Source organism: Olea europaea, unplaced genomic scaffold (assembly GCF_002742605.1).
Source record: "Olea europaea var. sylvestris unplaced genomic scaffold, O_europaea_v1 scaffold810, whole genome shotgun sequence".
NCBI classification, from domain to species: Eukaryota; Viridiplantae; Streptophyta; class Magnoliopsida; order Lamiales; family Oleaceae; genus Olea; species Olea europaea.
Window position 1 is genome coordinate 262,744 of NW_019266538.1, and position 19,918 is coordinate 282,661.

Below are 19,918 nucleotides of genomic sequence, written 5' to 3' on the forward strand. Positions count from 1 at the left end.
TTTGATCCCCATTTTTCAATTTTTCCAATAAATGAAATAAAATTACATATAAGATTAAAAAAACTCTGGAACCACCTTGCTAGTCAACTTGCAAAGTCCACGAGCTCTAAGTGCTAAGCTTGACTCGACTCATTCTCGAGCTCTCTGTAAAACGAACCGAGCATGAGCTAAGCTTGCACAAGCCTACCAGTGATCACTCAAAAGAAATAAGCACACATTTGATCCAGATTTTTTAATATTTATTTATTTTTAAACTTATTTTCAATCATACATTCTTTCAATAAAATAATTTACAAAAAAATTCATAATTTTTTAGACTTGGTAATCAACATGCTAAAGCCTCGTTTAATTCCCGTTTTGAGGGAAATAATGTATTTTGAATAGTAAATTAATGGATAATATGTAGTTAAAAATTAAAGAAAAATTTTATATTTTCGTGCAATATTATTTTATTAAAGAATACGTGATTGAAAATTAATTTTGAAAAAATAACTTTTTGAAAGAATGTGGCTAAAACAAGGACTAAATAAAACTTTTATATTAAATTATTAAAAATCTACCTCAAACAAATTCAAAGTACAATAAAAAAATTTTAAAAAAAAATTATTGCATACAAATTAAAATAAATAGTAGTAATATAGTCACCATACGTAGTACACCTCAGACCCACCCAAGCAAAATATCCCACTCACCCAATCTCAACCGTCCATTCCCAATCCCGCGTCCTACCCAGCCAATCTAAACCCCTAACTTTTTACACTGCACACATAAATCTGTCTACCTATCACGACCCAGCTCCGCCGTCTGCAGACACACACTCTCAAACCCTCGTTTTTTCACAAAGAGAGTGAGAGAATCGCTCAATCTATATATACATATACATATATTTACACATGGATTCGGATCAAGGAAAGCTTTTTATTGGAGGGATATCATGGGAGACAGATGAGGAAAAGCTCAAGGAGTATTTTCAAGGGTATGGTGAGGTTTTGCAGACTGTAGTGATGAGAGATAAGATCTCGGGCAAACCTAGAGGATTTGGGTTTGTTGTATTTACAGATCCGAACATTTTGGATCGGGTTCTTCAAGAGAGACATGTTATCGATGGCCGCCCGGTGAGATTTAATGTGATTAATGATAAATATATAGTTTTTCTTCATTTTTTGTGTTTTTTGCTTTGAATTTGGGGTTTGGGGTTATTTTAAAATCATTATGGGTTTTGTTCGGCATGGCTGGTTTTGCTTGTATTCGTGTTTCTTTATTCATTCAGGTACCTGGGTATGTCTTATTTTCTGCGATTTTTACAGGTTGATCATTTAAATTTTTCCTATCCGCATTCAGGGTTATGGGTTTTTGTTATATTTGTACGATTCAAATTGTTAGCTGGTATTATTTCTGTTGTAGTCTTCATTTGTCATGTGCATATCTGATCTAGCCAATTGATTTTTTATGAGATTTGGCTATGAGCTCTACAACTCTAGTATACACTAAATCTCTGTTAGCTTTTGTAAAATGTTTTTAATGATTGATGATATTATGAATATATCCTTTTTATTTTCTTGGAAAATTTTGTCCTCAATTTAGGCCTCTCTCTACATATAAATCTGTTGATAATTGGTGGAAACTGTGGTTTGCTATAGTGGAGTGATTTTTGGTAGCTTATATTGGGTATCCTTGTTTGTTGCAATTATTTCTGGTTGTTGTGGGCGTTATCATGTTACCTTTTAGATATAGAAAGATTTATGGGTTTTTGGTTTAAGCCTTGATATCAGTTCTTGAGCTTTTCCATGTTTCCATCGTATCAAATAGTAATCTATTACATTTTTTGCTAATTCATGTATACAGCCAATTCTCCCATCCTATTATACTAATTCAACGGTATATATATTCAACTGTTTCATGTTTGATCTTTAATTTTAGTCATATTTACTTATTTCATAGACAAAAACAGTGCAAGCTTTTTCTTGTATCAACATGTATTTTGCTTATTTTTCGATATCATTTAATTCACTATTGAAATCAGAATGGATTAGCCTTGTTATGGATTTGAAATGTAAAAACCCCGCTACACTTTGAAGATGCAAAAAGAATTTAAAGTCAAAATTATACATATTTTTTTTTGGTTTGAATAGGAATTGGAATCAAATTATCTACATTTGAGCATTATAACTCTGGATGATAAACAGTTCGAGGAAAGAGAATAAGAACAATGAGGCAGATAAGAAAATACTTCTTCTCTGCAGCTTTGTCCCATGCACCCACCACACTTTCTTCTTCTGTCTCTTCCACTCGCCCGTACAAGATTAAGAATCCTATCACAGCAGTTAACCCCAACTCCATATATATCATCAGCCTTCAAGCACGGGTGGGTGCAGACAGAGATGTGCACACATGCAAAAATCAGCATTCATACAAGCGTGACCGTGCACATATAATTATAACTTGGGACTCAATTTGGTCTTCAAACTTGTATCTGTGCACACAAATTCACCTTCTGGATTCCAATTTTGGATCATTTTCCCCTTCAACTGATCACATCTTTTGGGTTTTGTTGGGAATTAGGCATGTTTTTGTGGACCGTAGTTTATTTATCAGGGTAGAATTGCTAATTAATCTCTGGTCATGCAACTATCATTAATATGTTGTGTTGCATCAAATTGATTATTTGTTATGGGCCGTATGGCTTTCTTCTACTGGCTTATTGTTACTCATGTTAGGTCCATGTTACAGAGAGAGAGAGAGAGAGAGTACTGTTCTCCAATAACTGAATATGTTGTTATCCGTTGAAAATTTTGAATTTCTCCTCTTATTGATAATTTAATGTTATGCCTTTTCATGAGAAATTTAAACCTGAATGGTGCCCGTGATTTCAATCTCGTCCTACATATATTTGAAATTTAGAATTGTATTTTATGTGTCATTTTTATCCTCCCATCATGACCAGGAGACAGTTTTTGTCCTAATAGGTAGAGGCAAAGAGAGCTTTATCAAGAGAGGAACAACAAGTTTCAAAAGGTGGAAACTCTAATACTTTTAGGAACTTCGGAGGTGTTGGGAATACTAGGACAAAGAAGATATTTGTTGGGGGATTGCCACCAATTCTTTCTGAAGATGGATTCCGTCATTATTTTGAAGCTTACGGCACTGTAACTGATGTAGTAATAATGTATGATCAGCAGACAAACAGACCTCGTGGATTTGGTTTTATTTCATTTGATTCCGAGGACGCAGTAGATAGGGTTTTACACAAGACTTTTCATGATCTAAATGGGAAGCAAGTGGAAGTGAAGCGTGCTCTTCCAAAAGATGCCAATCCTGGTGGGAGTGGCCGTTCTATGGGTGGTGGGACTGGCGGCAGCAGTGTTGGAGGATATCAAGGGTATGGTTCTTCTGTTGGAGATAGTCGTATGGATTCCTCCAGGTACATGCAATCTCAAAATGCTGGAGGTGGATATCCACCTTATGGTCCATCTGGGTATAATACTTCCGGTTATGGTTATGGTCCTGGCAATAATGGCATGGCTTATGGTGGATATGGAAATTATGGAAGTGCTGGTTCAGGCTATGGGAATCCTAATGCTCCAAATGCCCAAAGAAGTTCATGGGGTTCACAGGCTCCCTCTGGATATGGAAATATGGGCTATGGAAGTTCTCAATGGGGTAGCCCTAATCCTAGTGCTGGCGGTGGCCTTGGTAGTGGTGGAGTAACTAGTGGTCAGTCTCCAAGCGGAGGTCCTGGATATGGTAATCAAGGTTATGGCTATGGTGGATATGGTGGCAGTGATGGAACTTATGGGAACCAAGCTGCTGCTTATGGGGCTGTCGGTGGGCGTACAGGAAGTGGCCCAAATGGAAGTGCACCTGCAGGGGAGCTGCAAGCAGGTCCTGGGGGTTATATGGGAGGTGGCTACAGTGATGCTGGTAGTAGTTTTGGGTATGGAAACTCAGGCTGGCGATCTGACCCTTCACAAGCTTCTGGTAACTATGGGCAACAATCAAATGGACCTCATGGTAGCCAAGCTGGGTATGGTGGTGGATATGGCAGTGCTCCAACTAGACAGGCTCAGCAGTGATTTTTCTACTTGATTCCATCTATCCTTGGTTGGAGGTTTTTGCCATCAGGGCTTTCCCATTTCTGGTGCATGGCAGGTGGCTTTTGCAAGACGTCACTGGCATATTGGGGCTGTTTGGATTGCTTGAATACCAGTATATTACCGTACTTATTTTGCTCAGCCTATAATAAGTAGTGCTTATTGAGGATTAGAGATTACCTCACTTTTTATTGCTTTTAAGTTTAGTTTAAATTCTGGCTTGCTTATAGCTATGTTTGCTAGCTGATCTGGAGTCTTGGCTTATCGTAATGTTTGAGATTTAGCTTATGTGGAATTTTTATGTGAGTTAAGATGAGTTATTTGGAAATCTTATGAAGTTAGTTTTAATTTCTGGACTTTAGCAGATTTTACCTGATGAGGAAACTTCATGATTATTACATGACAGTAGTATTTCATTGCTACTGCTATCACGATGTTCCTTATGGATTGCATTGCTGTTAGCAATGATATTTCTTAGTATAATGTCATCAGACAGGAAATTTTGTAAACTGACCTTTTATTGATAGGGAATCTAATCTTGGGTACTTTAATTTCTTATTGGTGGTGAAAATCTTGGTGTTAATTGGACATTTTCTGCCGAAGAGTATCATTTTTATCTATAGAAGTAGAGCTACTGCAATCTCGGGTAGATCAGTTTCCTAGTGGGTAGCAATAATCTTAGTGGTAGTTAACATTTTGACAATGTCATAATAATTTCCCCCTGTATTTGCCCTTGTGTTGTACAGGAGTAGAGATGTTCGTGTACTAAGATGGGTGAACTGAAGTGTCCACTCAAGCTAAACACAAGCTTAATGCAAGGTGTACGTGTTTAGCATGGAATGGAACATAAAAGTGGACTTGGCTTGGTTAATTTGATGCGTACCCCGAAACTGGTGCTGAAGCAGCTTTCAAACTGGAATCTCTCAATCTTCATCGAGGTTTTAGTGTGATGAAGATTCATGGTAGACGTGTTTGGTTTGTCGCTCTTGGAGAGTAGTTGGTCCAGTAATCACAACATGAACTGTCTGGTGCTCTGTTAGTATTATAGAGTAGAATTTAAAATTGGTTCTCATTGAAGTAAACTGTCCTAACTGTCTGAAAATCAGTCTGATATCAATAAACAAGTTTCTTTTTTAGGGCAAAGAACTAACATTATTTTTTTTGTTCATTCATGTTGTCTTTTGCTCTTCCTTTTCTCGAATAACTGTCCTAGTTCATTGACTTCTAGTCCATTTGAAGTTTACTGTTAATTCACTACAAGTAATTTATGGCATTAATAATTGCATTTCAGTGCTCTCTAGGACTCATCTAACTGTAACTTGTGCTATAAGTTGGGCTATTTGGAAATCGTGGAGCTATAAGTTGGACTATTGCGTGCTCTAGTTTTGTAGGTCGACATGGAGGATGAAATTGGCTGTAATTGTGAGAATGCTTATGGCATAGTCCTTAGAAATTCTGTGGTACTGTGGAGGATAGAAATTGGGTCTAAACTGGATCAACTTGATGTTATATAGTGGCTGATTTTTAAGTCAAATTACTGCTGTGTATTTGAATTTGAATTTGGAGTTTAACTAGGAGGAAGAAATTGGCTGGATGGAGAGGAGTTTTTAGGGAATGGGGTTTTCTCCATTAGACTTTTGTACTTTTATTCATTAAGCATGTTCTTGATTTGGTGCTCTCCTCGAATGAAGTATCTTGTTCTTGGTTTTGATGACCAAAATGAAACATACCTAACTACAAAGGTTATCCTATTGAATGCTCCCTTAGCGTCTAGCCTATATTTGCATTTCATAAACTTGATGATAGGTTGTAAATGTACCAGTTTGGGTTTAGTGGAGTTGGCATTTGTTTTATGTTATAAACTTTGTAATGCTATTGACTCCCAACTTCAATTTGAAGATACAGGCGCATTCTCATCCAGTTTAATTTCTTTCAATTTCATTTATTTCAAGATTTAAAACACTCTGGTATGGAAGACACAAGGGAAGAATTGCTAGTCGCTCAATTTATTTGGAATTAAAGGAAATTTTTGCTTGATATAATTTTCAGATGTCCCATATCGATGCGTGATAAAATCACCAAGAATTGAAACTTTTCTGATAATCCTAAAAGCATGCAAAATAATGAATGAGGCAATCAAATTTGACGACTGTTTGACATGCGGAAGGTGCAACTTTTTATGGATCACCAAATGCAGCAATATTGCCAGGTCGAGAGAACAATCTGTAGAAAAATGTGAGAAATATTACAAACATGTGTAACGAGATAATAAAATTATAAAGGAGGAGGAAAATAGAGGTGGAGATTTTGATGAGTGAAGATTTCAGTAACATAAAATGGCCTTTGCGAATGGAGGAATGGACTCCCAAAATTGAAGAATTTTGATTGAAGAGAAAAAGAATGGTTCTTTTAAAGAATTGCATTTTACAATTATAAGATTTAACGAGTTGGGAAAAAAAAAATTTATAAAGAATGCTTAAACAAATTGATGAATTCTTACATGTAATATCACGGCACAAGACTTGTAATTATAGGGAAGAATAAGAAATTAGGTTTAGGTTTGTGGTGTGATTAATTAAAAGTATATCATCCCTAATTATGTAATTTTAGATAAGGCTATTTAAGTAAATAAGAAAAAAAATTAAAAATTGTGGTATACTAAATAAATTCTTTGTTGTTAATATAAAAAACTATTTTTTAACCTTTTCAATGTTAAACATGCCCTTAGAAACAAAAGAGCATCTAAGTAGGGAAGTAGAGACGACTCTCTTTAAGAGAAGCCAAGGGCTGTTTGACAAAGTTTTTTTTATAAAAAAATTAGCATATTTCGATAAAAGTTGTCGATTCAATGAAATGTGTGGTTAGAATTAATTATAGATTTTAATCTTAACTTTTAGCAACTTTTTAAGTTATACCAAACAAGTTGCCAGTAAAAAGATAGACGAGAAGAAATATTATTATCCACCCAAATCCCCAGTGTTTTTGAAATGAGATATTATTGCTTAACATTGACTAGATCCCATATGAAAATGAAGAGAAACTACTCACTCGATTAAAGACCATGAATCCAAGATCAAGATTGGTGCCATCAACATTAACAGTCTTGGCATGGCCTCTCAAATAATCTTCCCTCTCAAAAAGCACCACCTCTACACCAGCTTTGGTAAAACATATGCAGAAACCAGTCCACTTATTCCGGCACCGACCACCGCCATTCTCTTCATCTTCGACTCTCTTTCAATCACATCTAACTACATTAACTTAACAATGTAAGAGAAATAGTTAGGTGTATATATACAACAAATATGCCAAATTATGTCATTGATAAAGATAAGATTTTTTAAACTTTAGGTAGGCCAGGCTACATTGATATATCGAAGTAGAAAAAGATCGAGACACGTCCAGCATTGCATAAGTTGATACTTCTTTCTCTTCTTTAATACTCTCAGGACAATTAATACATAAAAAATGGGGGTGGGACATCAAGCTTTATATAATAATTTACACAATGCCACATATTTTTCTATCATTTGTCAATTTAAAACATAGTCAACCTTTTCATCCTATCTTTTCCTTCCACATCATTTTATGTAATCCATTATGTACTATTTTTATGTACAAATAGCACAATTCCTGCTATACTTATCTATGACAGTAGGAGAAAACAGGAGTGTAAAGAAAAGAATGGCATTCACAGAAGAAACTGAAGTAGACTGAACTCCTTAGTTTTTGGATATATATATGTGTTTATTTATCTACTTCACCTTCTTGTCTCATTGACTGTTCTCGAGTCAAATTTTGATACATTACTATACTTTTGAGTCGATAAGAAAAGGGAAAAACACAATTTGTTCCATTAAAATTTTTAAAATTCAAAATGTGAAAAGGCTAGCCATTGAGACACCAAGATGGAGTCTATCTACTTATTTTCTTGGTGAGTCCATATTTTATTAAAATTTAGTATTATTCAGAATACTAAGTTTTAATAATGTAAAGACTAAGGTTTTAAACATCGTCACAAACATTTATTAAATAAAAGTTTCGAAATCAAGATGTCGAGCATAGTTTAATTGGTTAGTTTTTAAGGTAAACTAACTGGTTTTGGGATTATATTGATGGGTATCATAATCTTAACCTTTTATATTTATTGAATCGATCAATCCAATTCAATTTTTTATCACGGGTATAGGACAAGAGTGCATGTCTCTAAGTACAAATAAAGGTTTGTTGGCTGCATTGATAGTGAAATGGAAACACAACTTGACATTTCGAATTTGTCAATGCCCACAAATTTGGCTTCTAAATATGCGAATGTTATTTCGACAACGTGGTGTGTTTGTTACCCTTTAGAATTGTTTGCTGTGTAAATCTAGTCAAGATTTAATCAAGAAAATTTAACACGTTTCCCACTTAATTTGTATGTATTATTTTTACAAGACGGGAAATTTGGAAGAACCGAGTATAATTTTGCACGTGAATGACATTATTAATTGCAAGTGTATGAGCGTTACCATCAAACGTCACAACTCTACCACCGCCTTCTCTAATCACCCACATCTATCATCTCAAGCCTCTCTAACATTAGAGGAAGTAACTGCCGTTGTTGTATACCTGTGACAGATGACGTGAATGCATTGAATGGGATTGACATAAGTTCTTAACGGGTGATGATACATACAATACTGTTTTTTCTTTTTTCTTTTTTTTTAATTTAAATTAAAATGAAGAATTATTTTTTAATGAATATACTAAATCACATTGGACAATTGGTCCCATTGTCATAATATGAAAAAGAAAATATTTGTTACCGTTTGTCATAATTCAAATAAATAAAATAAAACTAAATTGAAACATAGAGACTTAGTCAGTAGTATCAAATCTTAAACCGATTCAAGTAATTGCGGTCCGATGAGTTAGTCCGGTCCAATTATGATAATGATGGTCCAAAGTTCAAATGTCGTGATTCCATCCGTTTACAGAAAAAAAAAAAAAAAATTTGAATTTTTAAGAAAATGATGAAGTCCAGAGAGAGAGAGAGAGAGAGACACTTGATCCTTGAGGTATTATTTTATCCAACCGATGGAAGAAGTTGCTCTGTTTGAATTTAAATGTGGAAATATTAATGTTGCACCTCTTCTCAAATGATAGATCACGATAGTCAAACAAAAAATCACACAAAAAGTCAAGCGAGCAGAAGACTACCAATAATCTCAAATTCAAAGTGATTGATGTGACAGCTCTACAACAACATTGCTCAATTAGATCACAATTTTCCAACTTAAATTCAGGCTATGGGAGCTACATGCCTAGAGTAGCTATAGATTGATACAATTGAGCTTGATCATGAGCCATTGGAATGAGATCACGTGTCAACCATCCAATGGATCTCAACTCATTTTTCTTGACCATAAATACCCACACCTAGTGCCATCCAAAAGGTAATGAAAGATTACAATCTTAATCTTAAGGTGAATTTCTCTCTTCAAACTGACAAGCATAATTTTGTCCATTATGTTTCTCCCACACCCAAATATATTCTTCATAGTCTAACTCGAGCATTAGAGTGCATGCAACTTTCGTACCCTATCGAAGGTACGATCTTGTGTAGTCTAACATGGTGACCAAGTGTACACATAACACTCACGTGGATGGAAGGAAAGTTAAGATCTGTTGATAGATGGGTCCCACTGAATTCTGCGATAGACCTGATTAAATTTGCCAAGGAAGCTATGGAGAACTTCGAAATCCCAGTGGACGTATCAGAGAATTTAGTTTATGACCTTGCTGATAGCTTAGAGTACATTACATTACATTTGTTGCATCATGTGGTAAGTATAACTCGTATTGCAAGTCAAACTTTATGATTCATATTCTCCTATTGTTAAAGTTGGTTGATCTTGTGCTTCTTTTTAAGGATCAAAACAGAGCTATCTTCAAACGGTTCTTCCTATAACACGAGCTGTGGAAAAGAGCTACATGCAGTGTTGGAGTAGAGCATCCAATACACACATTACACCAGCATTGAAATTTGAACACACTTAAGCAGAATCTTACTCTATTATGTGACCAATTGCGCTAAAAGAATTACTGACGGCTTCATTTGAGGTCTTTCTTATGGTTTTTTAACTAGCTGGGGGTTGCTCAAGAACATATGCGAGGTCAGATCATCCCATGATTGAGGAAGATTTCGACCGATTAAGCGCTTATTTTGTACATGCGGAGAAGGGTTGATTGTCTAGGATGTTGTTGGAAAGGAATTCGAGATAGTCGAATGGGTGGTGCTGTTGATGACTGAGTCGACCAAGCAATTAGTCCAAGATTTTAGCATCATGGGTTGTGAATTCAGCGGACTTGGTGCTGCTGGTGTAGAGCTGAAGCTGCCGATGCCACCAGCGAACGGGCCATGCAATCGATCCAACCCTAATACCATATTGAGGGTGTACTGTGTCATAGGAATGATAAAATTGTGAATAACTTCCTGAAGAATACACTCCACTTAGCAAGGAGAATGTCATGAGACTGCCAAGACATAGATGGAGAGTGGGAGAGCATTTGTACATAAACAAAATTTCTTCATTTTTCTTATACCCAACTCAATATTTGTATGTAGTTATAGTGGTGTTACATGAAATTCTTTGTATAACTTGGGAAACCAGAATGTTCAAAAAGACACCTTATATAGTGAAGGAATAAATTTGACATTTCACAGGTCTGGCTCAACCCGTACTAGACCTGCCCAGCCCCATCCATTTTACACCACTAGCTGAATGTAAACAATTGCCAGTCCACAATCTTGCACAAAGTGAAACAAGTTGTCTCAGACACCAAGAATTCCTTGGCATTCTAGTAAACTCAGAGATAAATGAAAACGAGCGTTGTGTTTTACTTGCTCATGAGATAGAACAAAAAACACGACTCGCAACAGTTGAGATTTGGAGAAAATACAGTGAATATCATCAACAATGCTGATAATTCTTTCTAGATTAAGTAAATAAGGTTTTAATGTACATCCAAAATGGGAAAAAATTGAAACAAAAATGAACAGTGTAAACAATCTTAAAAGAACTTGTAACTATCCTCTGAGGTGAACCAAAAATTTCTAGGCTTCAACTGCCTTTTGGGTCTTCGGCGTCTTGTTCATCTTCTTACTTGCTTTATTAGTCGAATCCCCTGCATTTTTCGCTTCAGTCTCAAGTTCAATCCTACCAAAAACAGGATTTGGTTGCGCCATGACCTGACCGCACTTCAGCCCACCCCATTTTGTATCATTCTGCAACAAATTAGAACAATAAATCATCAGTCCTATACTTACAGCATATGTACGCGTGCGCATCTGCATGCACTGAGAGAGAGAGAGAGAGAGAGAGAGAGAGAGAGAGAGAGAGAGAGCAACCCAAGTAACAGCATTGAACTGGTCTTCAGAATAACCAAGCTGGGTGTATATTCTCAAACATAAACTTGGAGTGATTGGGGACAAAGCAATTGCTATGATCCTTAATGCTTCCAATACAATCACTAGGTCCTATTCGAAAAACAAAAGGTTATTATCAGTGTAGAAACAAATGACAAAGTTCAAGTTAACACATTCCGAATTTTAATGAGAAAGCGATTGCATACATAGAAACAACCCACCATCATGCAATGCATATTTACACGTGAATATGCGTAGGTTCCATGAAATATACAGAAAAGAGTAGAAAGAAGAAACCTTGGCTGCAGTTTCAAAGGCAGAACCCCCTTGCTTAAAAAGAGACCATGGTGCTTGTCCATCGATATAAACATTCCCAGCATTACCGATCTCTAGAACTGCCTCACAAGCTGATGACAACTCTAGGTTTTCATAATGTTTTCTGGCTTTCTCGGCCTACAAAAATGATAGTTAAAAATTACTCAGAAACCTAGTATTGTATATTAAGAGAAGAAATTAATGATAGGGTTCGTAGTATTATGGAGCTAGCTCACGTGTCCCTTTCCCAACAAAGAAGAGTGAGATTTTTCATATGCAAACTTTACCAGTTTCTCGACCGTATCCTTCAATGCATTTCCTTCTGCTGCAATAGCTGAATCAGTAGCCAAAGTTGATTGGCAATTCTTTTTCAAAAGTCCAAGTGTACGGTTCAGAAGATTCCCTGTGATAAAGCTAAAGTTAGACTCCCAGCATAAAAATCTAAAGTTTTTGCTTGCATTTAAACTGTAATGATTATTTTGATTGTCATCCAGATATTATCATTCTCTGCCAAATGCTAGGGCTGCATATAAAGCTCAATTTTCAGCTTGGTTAGAAAGAATTGAATGAACCTAACACGAATATCCCTTGTTTGTTCGTTATGGTATTTAGAGAATAGCTATTACAACCTTAAAAATATATTCCGAAGTACATAAAAAATTTATCATTAAAAACAGAAAAATTACATTATTCATTGTAAATGATAATTTAACTCATAAGGAAACTGAATTTTTACTATAACTCTCTTTCAGGTGCATACAAACAGACTCTTTTCTCGCAGACAAGTGAATGAACATACACAAGAATCTAAACGAATATGAATTTGAAATGCAATTGGGCATATAAAATTAATGAGGAAGAATACCAATTGTGTTCGCAAGATGCGCATTAATAATATTGATAAAACGGTCCTCCGAGTAGTCCCCATCACTACCGAATTCCACCTCCTTGAGAAAGAAGTACCTGACTGCATCAGAGCCAAATCTGTGCACCAAGTCAGTCGGCTCAAGTGTATTTCCCAGTGACTTTCCCATTTTCAAGCCATCCTAACAAATGAAAAGCATTGCTAGTTAAGTAAAGCATATTAAATGAGAAAAATAGTAAATGCATGCAAATGAACTGTATTTTATACAAACGGAAAATAGATAGAAACCGTATTATAAGCAATCTTTCAAGGTTTATGGTAAAAGATGAAAAAATAACTTAGATACCTTTGTCAAGAATCCATGGCCAAAAACCATCTTCGGTAGGCTCAGTCCAGCTGACATGAGCATTGCTGGCCAATAAACAGCATGAAATCGTAATATATCCTGCATGCAAATACTTGTCAAAGAGCAATTATATAAAAGCAATATATAAATGAACTCCATGACTTTTCTAGTCAATTAGGAAAAGGCGAATGTCTTCTTTGCCAATGAAAAGGAAAAGACAGAAAAAATGGGCGCAATTAACTGATTAAAGTCACTGAAAAGTTACTGGCATGAAACTGAATGGGCGCATTATATTGGAAGAGACAAGAAGCAGGGCATTACTCATAAGATGGTAAATTTATTAAACAAGTGCCTCACAAATTAGGCTCTGTCCCCATGTTAAAGACCATTTACTGACGCTTCATTCAAGATTTATAAATTTTCTCCACAAGGACCTCAACACAACCTAGAACAACGACACAATGTCATGTTTGATGAAAGTGACTTTGTTTCTACATATATATGGATAGGTTAATCTGTTGACATTTGAATACTAATTGACCATCTTGTTTCCCTAAATCCCGAGAAAAAAAAATATAAACAATGACAACGCTCTGTCTGAAGAGTTAGTAGTAAGAATACCTTGCCAATCAAGTGTAGAGAAGCAGGCCAACCAGAAGAAATGGCAGTTTGTAAATTAGGTTTCTCCTTATCATCCAATAGAGCAGATATATAACTGCTTGACAAGAAGAGAGAAAAAGAATCTAATAAAAAAATTAGTCATGATCCTCCACTGTGTTAGGATAGTTACTAGATTAGGAATGTAAAAGCAATGATAGAGAAGATTAGGATTATGGCATACGCAATGAGTTAGAAGCAGTCATAGAATTGATATATTACCCCAACAAAGCATCAAACCATACGTAAATAGTTTGTTTATCATCATTAGGAACTGCAATGCCCCAGTCCACTGATGCTCGTGAAATGGAGAAATCTCTCAGGCCACTTTTGATCCAACCTTGCACCTATGGAAGTTCATGTAGAGAGAAAGTGAGGCTACAATAAATCTTGTAAAGACAGGAACATAGATACTAAATGCTTAAAAGATACTACTAAAAAGCAGTAACAATTTCAGTAGAATGGTGCAGATCAGGACATCGTCTAACCTCGTTCAAACGAAAAGACGGCTGGACAAAATCCGGGTTTTCTGTCAAAGTATCTTCCAACCTTTTTTGATACTTTGATAGGGCAAAGAAGTAATTGTCTTCCTTCCTTCGAACACATGGCTTCAAGTGCATGGGACAGCAATTATTTTCCAACAATTCTTTCTCATCCTACAGGTTTCATTAGGACAAGGTTATAAGATTAAAGCAACTAAACAAGGGGAAACAGAAATATCTAGTTATATGGTGCAGCAAACATTTAGAAAGCTGACTTCAAACAAACATACATGCTCATATTCTTTATTTGATTGATCACTTATATTACAACTGTGTTCCTTGTGTGTAACATTCTCCAATTTAACCGATAGGTTATACATGGTTTCTATTTTCGTGTTTGGCTAAGCTTAGGTGATACAAGTAGCCTTCCACATCTCAAAACTAATAATAAAAGCTGGACATATATCATACTCTTAGATGTAATCCCATTCTGCTTATCACTCAAAATGCCATATCGATCTACTATGAGGTCCTCTCAGTTCCTTTCACCTCTTCTTCCAGTCCTTTCCCTACTTGGGTTTCTCCCATAAGTCTATTGAAAGAATATAATCACAGTCCAGATTTACAGCAGTCATAGACAAATTGAAAATGTGACAAACTCTTACAAGCAAAGAACAAAGAGACAAGAAAAATGAGGCAAAAGGAAGTACACTAAGGACAGAGAATCACAGTCATACTGGCCTTAATTGAGTTGTAACATATTACCACCCGATATCACAAACCATCTATAATATCCAGACACATGAATCATTCAATTAGTAGTCTCAAAAATAACTTCATTTATAGGAGACTCAGAATCACATCATATCAATTTATCACCTCTTCAAGAGACTTTAATAAACATGTCGCATAATATCTCAAATTGTATAAAATCATGCCAGAAGACTATTCTTTTAGCCATCTTTACATTCAACTTAGATAGGCTACACAATAAATAGGACAAAAAAAGTTGCTTGTTTAAACATTGGACATCACCTTGTATTCCTCACAATTCACACAGTATAATCCCTCGTAATCAGCCCGATAGATATCACCATTGGCAAGAACCTTAGAATAGAATTCCTTCACTAGGGCTTCATGTTTTGAGTCAGTCGTTCGAATGAACTTGTCATAAGCAATGTCTAACTGCCATAATGAACGAGTTAAAGATAAATAATCAAAAAACAATATCATCACTATAATTGAAGTTTTCACAACAGTTAAATGCATGGAGGTTTATACATCTCTCCAAAGTAACTTGTAAGCTTGTGAAACAGAATCACAGTGCTCCCTTGGACTGGAACCATTGGCAGCTGCAGCGCCAGCTATCTTTTCCCCATGTTCATCTGTGCCGGTTATGAATATAACCTTCTTCCTGAGAAGTCTCTGCCATCAACAAAAAGAGTTAAACAAAGTAGCCCATGTAAGATCCACTCAGCCATATCACTAAAGAACCACTCAGAAATTAAAATTTTCAATTATTACATGGATTATTCTCAAAATAGCACACCAATTCACAGATGTATTACCTGAAAACGAGCAATGGCATCAGCAGCTATGGTGGTGTAAGCGCTGCCCATGTGAGGAGGGGCATTTACATAATAAAGTGGAGTGGTGAGTACAAATGACTCTGCATTTGAATGATTAATATTTGCATCTGTATAGCTCGCAGTAGCACTGCAATGGCGAACTCCTTTCGAGAAAGAAGAAGACGAGAGCAATTTCTTGCAAAAATACTTTGGATTTTTGGACCGGACATTTTGGGATTGTATCGTACTGTAGAAACGAGAAGATGATAAGAACCAGAGGCTGTTTTGCATCGAGTGTTGAACTCTACATGCCATTTTCTTTGAACAAGGAGCCAAAGCCTGTCACAGCTTTGAGGATTATGTCATGTTACAGGCCAGTTCAAAGGGGCCTCAAGTGTAGAGATCTAAGGACAGTGAATAGATTTGAGGAACAGCACCATACAAGTTTGACAATTGGCTATTGATAATGACCGAACAAGATCAAAGAAATTTAAAATTACAAACTTGATTGGTTAAACAGTAAGAAAAATGATTCAGACGAATTCCTTTTGTTTGATTCCTGGAGAAAAAAATAATGAAATTTTAGTGGAAGTGCAGAAACTCAAGGTGTTAATTGTTGCTATTGTCTTCCTTCTAATTGTAAAACCTTAACTTTAGTTTCATTAAAATCACAAAATTAAGTGCCCAATAACTGCAATCTCATATGTTATTTTCTTGATAAACCACAAGAATTTGAATAAACTGATAATTAGACAATTGAAAGTAAATTGCATAAAAATCTAATACATAAAACTCCATTTTTCCCGTAACTAAGCTAAAATATCCTTGAATAAAACTACATAATTCCCAGCAAATCTGATAAAAATAAAATCCATAGAAACTCAATCTATCTCACAAAAAAACCCATTTTCTCAGACCTTTCTAAAGTATAGGAATAATAAAAAATAATAAAAGATAGAATCTTTACCTGCGGAACGGAGTAAGTGACAGATGAAAATTTGCTAAGTTACAGAGTGAAGTGTCGAAGGAAAACCGCAAGAACAACACATCTTTTTATTAAAAATTGAGCCTTTCGGATTATAACTTATAATTGGTTATAAGCTTCGCCATATCCAGAACTGGTTTGTATGTTTTCTTGGGGTCTTTTGCGGACTATGGACGTTAAGTTGAGCATTAGTAAGGGTTGGCAACGGGAAATAAAACTAAACAGCCTATTATATAATAGGAAGATTTTTGAAATTAGTCTAAGAAATGAAAATATTTGAAAAATAGCTTTCAAACAACTATCTTTCCAAAATACCCCTTATAGAGAAATTGTAACCAAAGTCACTACAATGTATAAAAACCTTCAAATAGGTTCTTAAGAAAATATAGATCATAAATCTTTAATAAATTTAAATCCAAATATAATACAAAATTTTATTGATCTAAAAAATGCAACAGAAAGTGAATTAAACTATTTACAAGAAGATCTGAAAAGATTCTTTACAAAATATTTAGATCCAAAATTAAAAAATAAAAACGTTTCTATAGATAAAAATACAATCAAAACAGAAAATGATATATATAAACTAATTTTTAATCTGAGAAGAAGAATTAAAAAACTAAATAAAATTATTAAAGAAGGAGTATTAATAAAAAATAGTGAATTTTATAAATTTTATTGTGATATTATAAATACTTATGAAGATTTTAATTGGCTTAAAAATATTAACCCCTCCGCTGCACACTCCGAAGAGATGGTATCAGAGACATGTTACGAACCGAAAATTATGATGAATATAATAGATGAAGAAAATATAATAGAAGAATTTTTGAAAAAAGTTGAAAAACATAAAAAACCTAATTATCCTTATTTACCTAAGAATACCACAAATGAAAATTTTGGGGATATATATAAAAGATTAGAGAATCTAGAATATAATCTACAAATAAGAAATGCCCTATTAGATAAAAATTTTAGAGGAAAAGATAGGATTATAATTAATCCACCCCAAGATTTTAGAATAACACAAAATAAAGGAAAAAAGCATGAAGAAAAATAATATATGATTACAAATGTAGAAGAGATAGAACAAAAATTCTTAGAATCAACAGGAGAAGAGTATGAAGAATATAAAAAACAGTTAGAAGAATTAACTGAAAAAATAGAAAATATAAAAATGAATACTAATCCATCTTCAAGTCATGATATAAAAGTAGAATTCAGTAGTAATGAAGAACAAGACTATCCTTATGGTACTACAATACCACTTAAAGATGGTCTTAATCAATATAGAAAAACACAGAAAAGATACACTGGAAATATAAGAAAACAATCCATAAAAGAAATAAATCCAATGAAATCTTATAATGAACCAATCCACACAACAGGAGTATGGTTAGATTTAGATTGTGTAGATAAAGATAAATCTATTGAAACATGGATAAAAAGTACAGATTTAGCTATACAATTTAACAAATGGGAAACATATACAGCTTTTGAATTTATAGAACATACATTCAGAGGAATTGTTTCTGAATGGTGGAGAAAGTTACCAGAAATTATTAAAAGAAGAATAAAATATGAAACAAACAGAACTGAGGTATTAGATAATAGGAATACTCTAAATGAACAAAATATACAGGAAATTTTAAAAAAATTTGAAAAAATTTTAAGAACAGAATTCTTAGAAGATAGGTATGCTTCTAATGAAGAAGAAAGAAAGCAAGATGAATATAATCAAGGAATGATTTTAATGGAAAATTTAAAGATATGTGATATGTGTGAGTTAGAAAGATATACATGTAAATTTGAAGAATTATACTATATACTTAATCAAGGAGACTATCAGGAAAATATACCTATTTTAAGGTCTTATTTTATCAAGTTACCGTTCCCATGGGGAATCAAGTTACTAAAAGAATATGAGAAATTACTACCTCTAGGAAAAGAGGAAGGAATTGAAATAGATAGTCTTGAAAGTAGAATTGAATTTACAAGAAGAATGATAGGAATGTGGTGCAGAGAAGCACTAGAAAATAAGAAAGCTTATAAAATAAGAAAGAATTCATTATGTTGTTATAAAGATAATGGCCAAGTTGAACAATTTGGATGCCATAAGAAGAAATATAAACCATATAAGAAATATAAAAAGAAGTTCAAAAACTATAAAAAATTCAATAAAAGGAATTTTAAACCACATAAAAAATATTTCAAGAAAAGAAATTGGAATAAGAAATTTAAACCAAGAAATATTAAAAAATGTAGATGTTTTATTTGTAATGAAGAAGGACATATTGCCCTTCAATGTCCTAAAAAGAAAGATAGACAAAATATAAAAACTCTTAGAATTTATGAAAAATTCCAAGAAGATAGTGATATAGAATCAATTGAATATTTTGAAGATTTAAGCAGTGAATGTAGTAGTATTTATGAATTAGATACATCTTCATCAGAAGAAGATTATGAGGAAATAGTATATATGAATCAGGAGATACAACAATCAGAAATAGAAATAGAAACAACTGAAGAAGTTGAAGATTCTATAGAAGGAATTAATCAAGAGATTACTTTTGATATTAAAAAATACGCAGGAATTACTAAGAAGATATTAGATCTACAGGAAAAAGATGTATTCCATCAAGGATTTTTAGGAATTTTACCAAGGGTAAATAAAACAATTATAAGTATGAATTATAAAGAAATGTCTATCAACATAGAAGATACTATAGGAAAAGTAAGAATTCCTATAATCACAAAAGAATGGGTAAAACAAAAACTATCCAAAATCCCAGAAAACGTAAGAAACAAATTAAAATGTATTGAATTAGGAGTAGTCCAGATAATGGTAAAAGGATTTTTTAGAGAAGGTATGAACATACCAATAGAAATATACTGTATGGACAATAGAATCTTACAAGATCCTATAGATGCTCTATTAGGAACAGTTGTAGGAAATTTAGTCTATCAAAAGATAATATTTACAGTAAATCCAAATTATGCAATATCATTAGGTGATGAAAATATTGACCAAAATTTCAATCTATATTATAGAATTGAAAACTTGAAAATGTTAAGAAAAAGTAAGGCTATTAGTATAAGCATAAAATCAATTTTTGCTTTTAGTACTAGCCATCATAACAATCTAAGGAAAATAACTGATAACATTATCATATATAAAGATTTTGATGAATTAGCACA

The 19,918-nt window shown here is 34.0% G+C and overlaps 2 protein-coding genes across 5 annotated transcripts; one reads left to right on the forward strand and one right to left on the reverse strand.

The window, feature by feature from the left end:
• The first annotated feature begins 761 nt into the window (after positions 1-761).
• On the forward strand, positions 762-5,241 carry LOC111391659 (heterogeneous nuclear ribonucleoprotein 1-like). 3 transcript variants are annotated; one of them, XR_002702144.1, is made up of 3 exons: positions 762-1,115; positions 2,967-4,206; positions 4,838-5,241. XR_002702144.1 is itself a non-coding variant. In XM_023016911.1 (2 exons), exons 1-2 carry the CDS (start codon positions 894-896, stop codon positions 4,071-4,073), a joined length of 1,329 nt encoding a protein of 442 aa, XP_022872679.1. In that variant the 5' UTR covers positions 762-893; the 3' UTR covers positions 4,074-4,531. The 3 variants fall into 3 exon arrangements, 1 of the variants encoding a protein (XP_022872679.1); XR_002702145.1 differs by having other exon boundaries at positions 2,967-4,145; XM_023016911.1 differs by lacking the exon at positions 4,838-5,241 and having other exon boundaries at positions 2,967-4,531.
• Positions 5,242-11,033: 5,792 nt separating this feature from the next.
• LOC111391634 (methionine--tRNA ligase, chloroplastic/mitochondrial) lies at positions 11,034-16,916 on the reverse strand. 2 transcript variants are annotated; one of them, XM_023016888.1, is made up of 13 exons: positions 16,703-16,916; positions 15,736-16,294; positions 15,449-15,592; positions 15,203-15,352; positions 14,174-14,341; positions 13,908-14,032; positions 13,650-13,743; positions 13,029-13,127; positions 12,683-12,863; positions 12,105-12,220; positions 11,800-11,955; positions 11,485-11,613; positions 11,034-11,361 (listed from the first exon to the last, which is right to left on the reverse strand). In XM_023016888.1, exons 2-13 carry the CDS (start codon positions 16,048-16,050, stop codon positions 11,191-11,193), a joined length of 1,848 nt encoding a protein of 615 aa, XP_022872656.1. In that variant the 5' UTR covers positions 16,051-16,294; positions 16,703-16,916; the 3' UTR covers positions 11,034-11,190. The 2 variants fall into 2 exon arrangements, with proteins under 2 accessions (XP_022872656.1, XP_022872654.1); XM_023016886.1 differs by having other exon boundaries at positions 12,054-12,220.
• Positions 16,917-19,918: the final 3,002 nt, after the last annotated feature.

Excerpts from the sequence above, each read along its gene's own strand:
- LOC111391659 (XM_023016911.1), top strand. The coding sequence starts at position 894 with ATGGATTCGGATCAAGGAAAGCTTTTTATTGGAGGGATATCATGGGAG. Across the intron at positions 1,116-2,966 it reads ATGTTATCGATGGCCGCCCG|GTAGAGGCAAAGAGAGCTTT; the intron begins GTGAGATTTAAT and ends TTGTCCTAATAG.
- LOC111391634 (XM_023016886.1), bottom strand. The coding sequence starts at position 16,050 with ATGGCATGTAGAGTTCAACACTCGATGCAAAACAGCCTCTGGTTCTTA. Across the intron at positions 15,353-15,448 it reads ACAAGTTACTTTGGAGAGAT|TTAGACATTGCTTATGACAA; the intron begins GTATAAACCTCC and ends TCATTATGGCAG. Across the intron at positions 11,614-11,799 it reads CCTTTGAAACTGCAGCCAAG|GACCTAGTGATTGTATTGGA; the intron begins GTTTCTTCTTTC and ends TTTTTCGAATAG.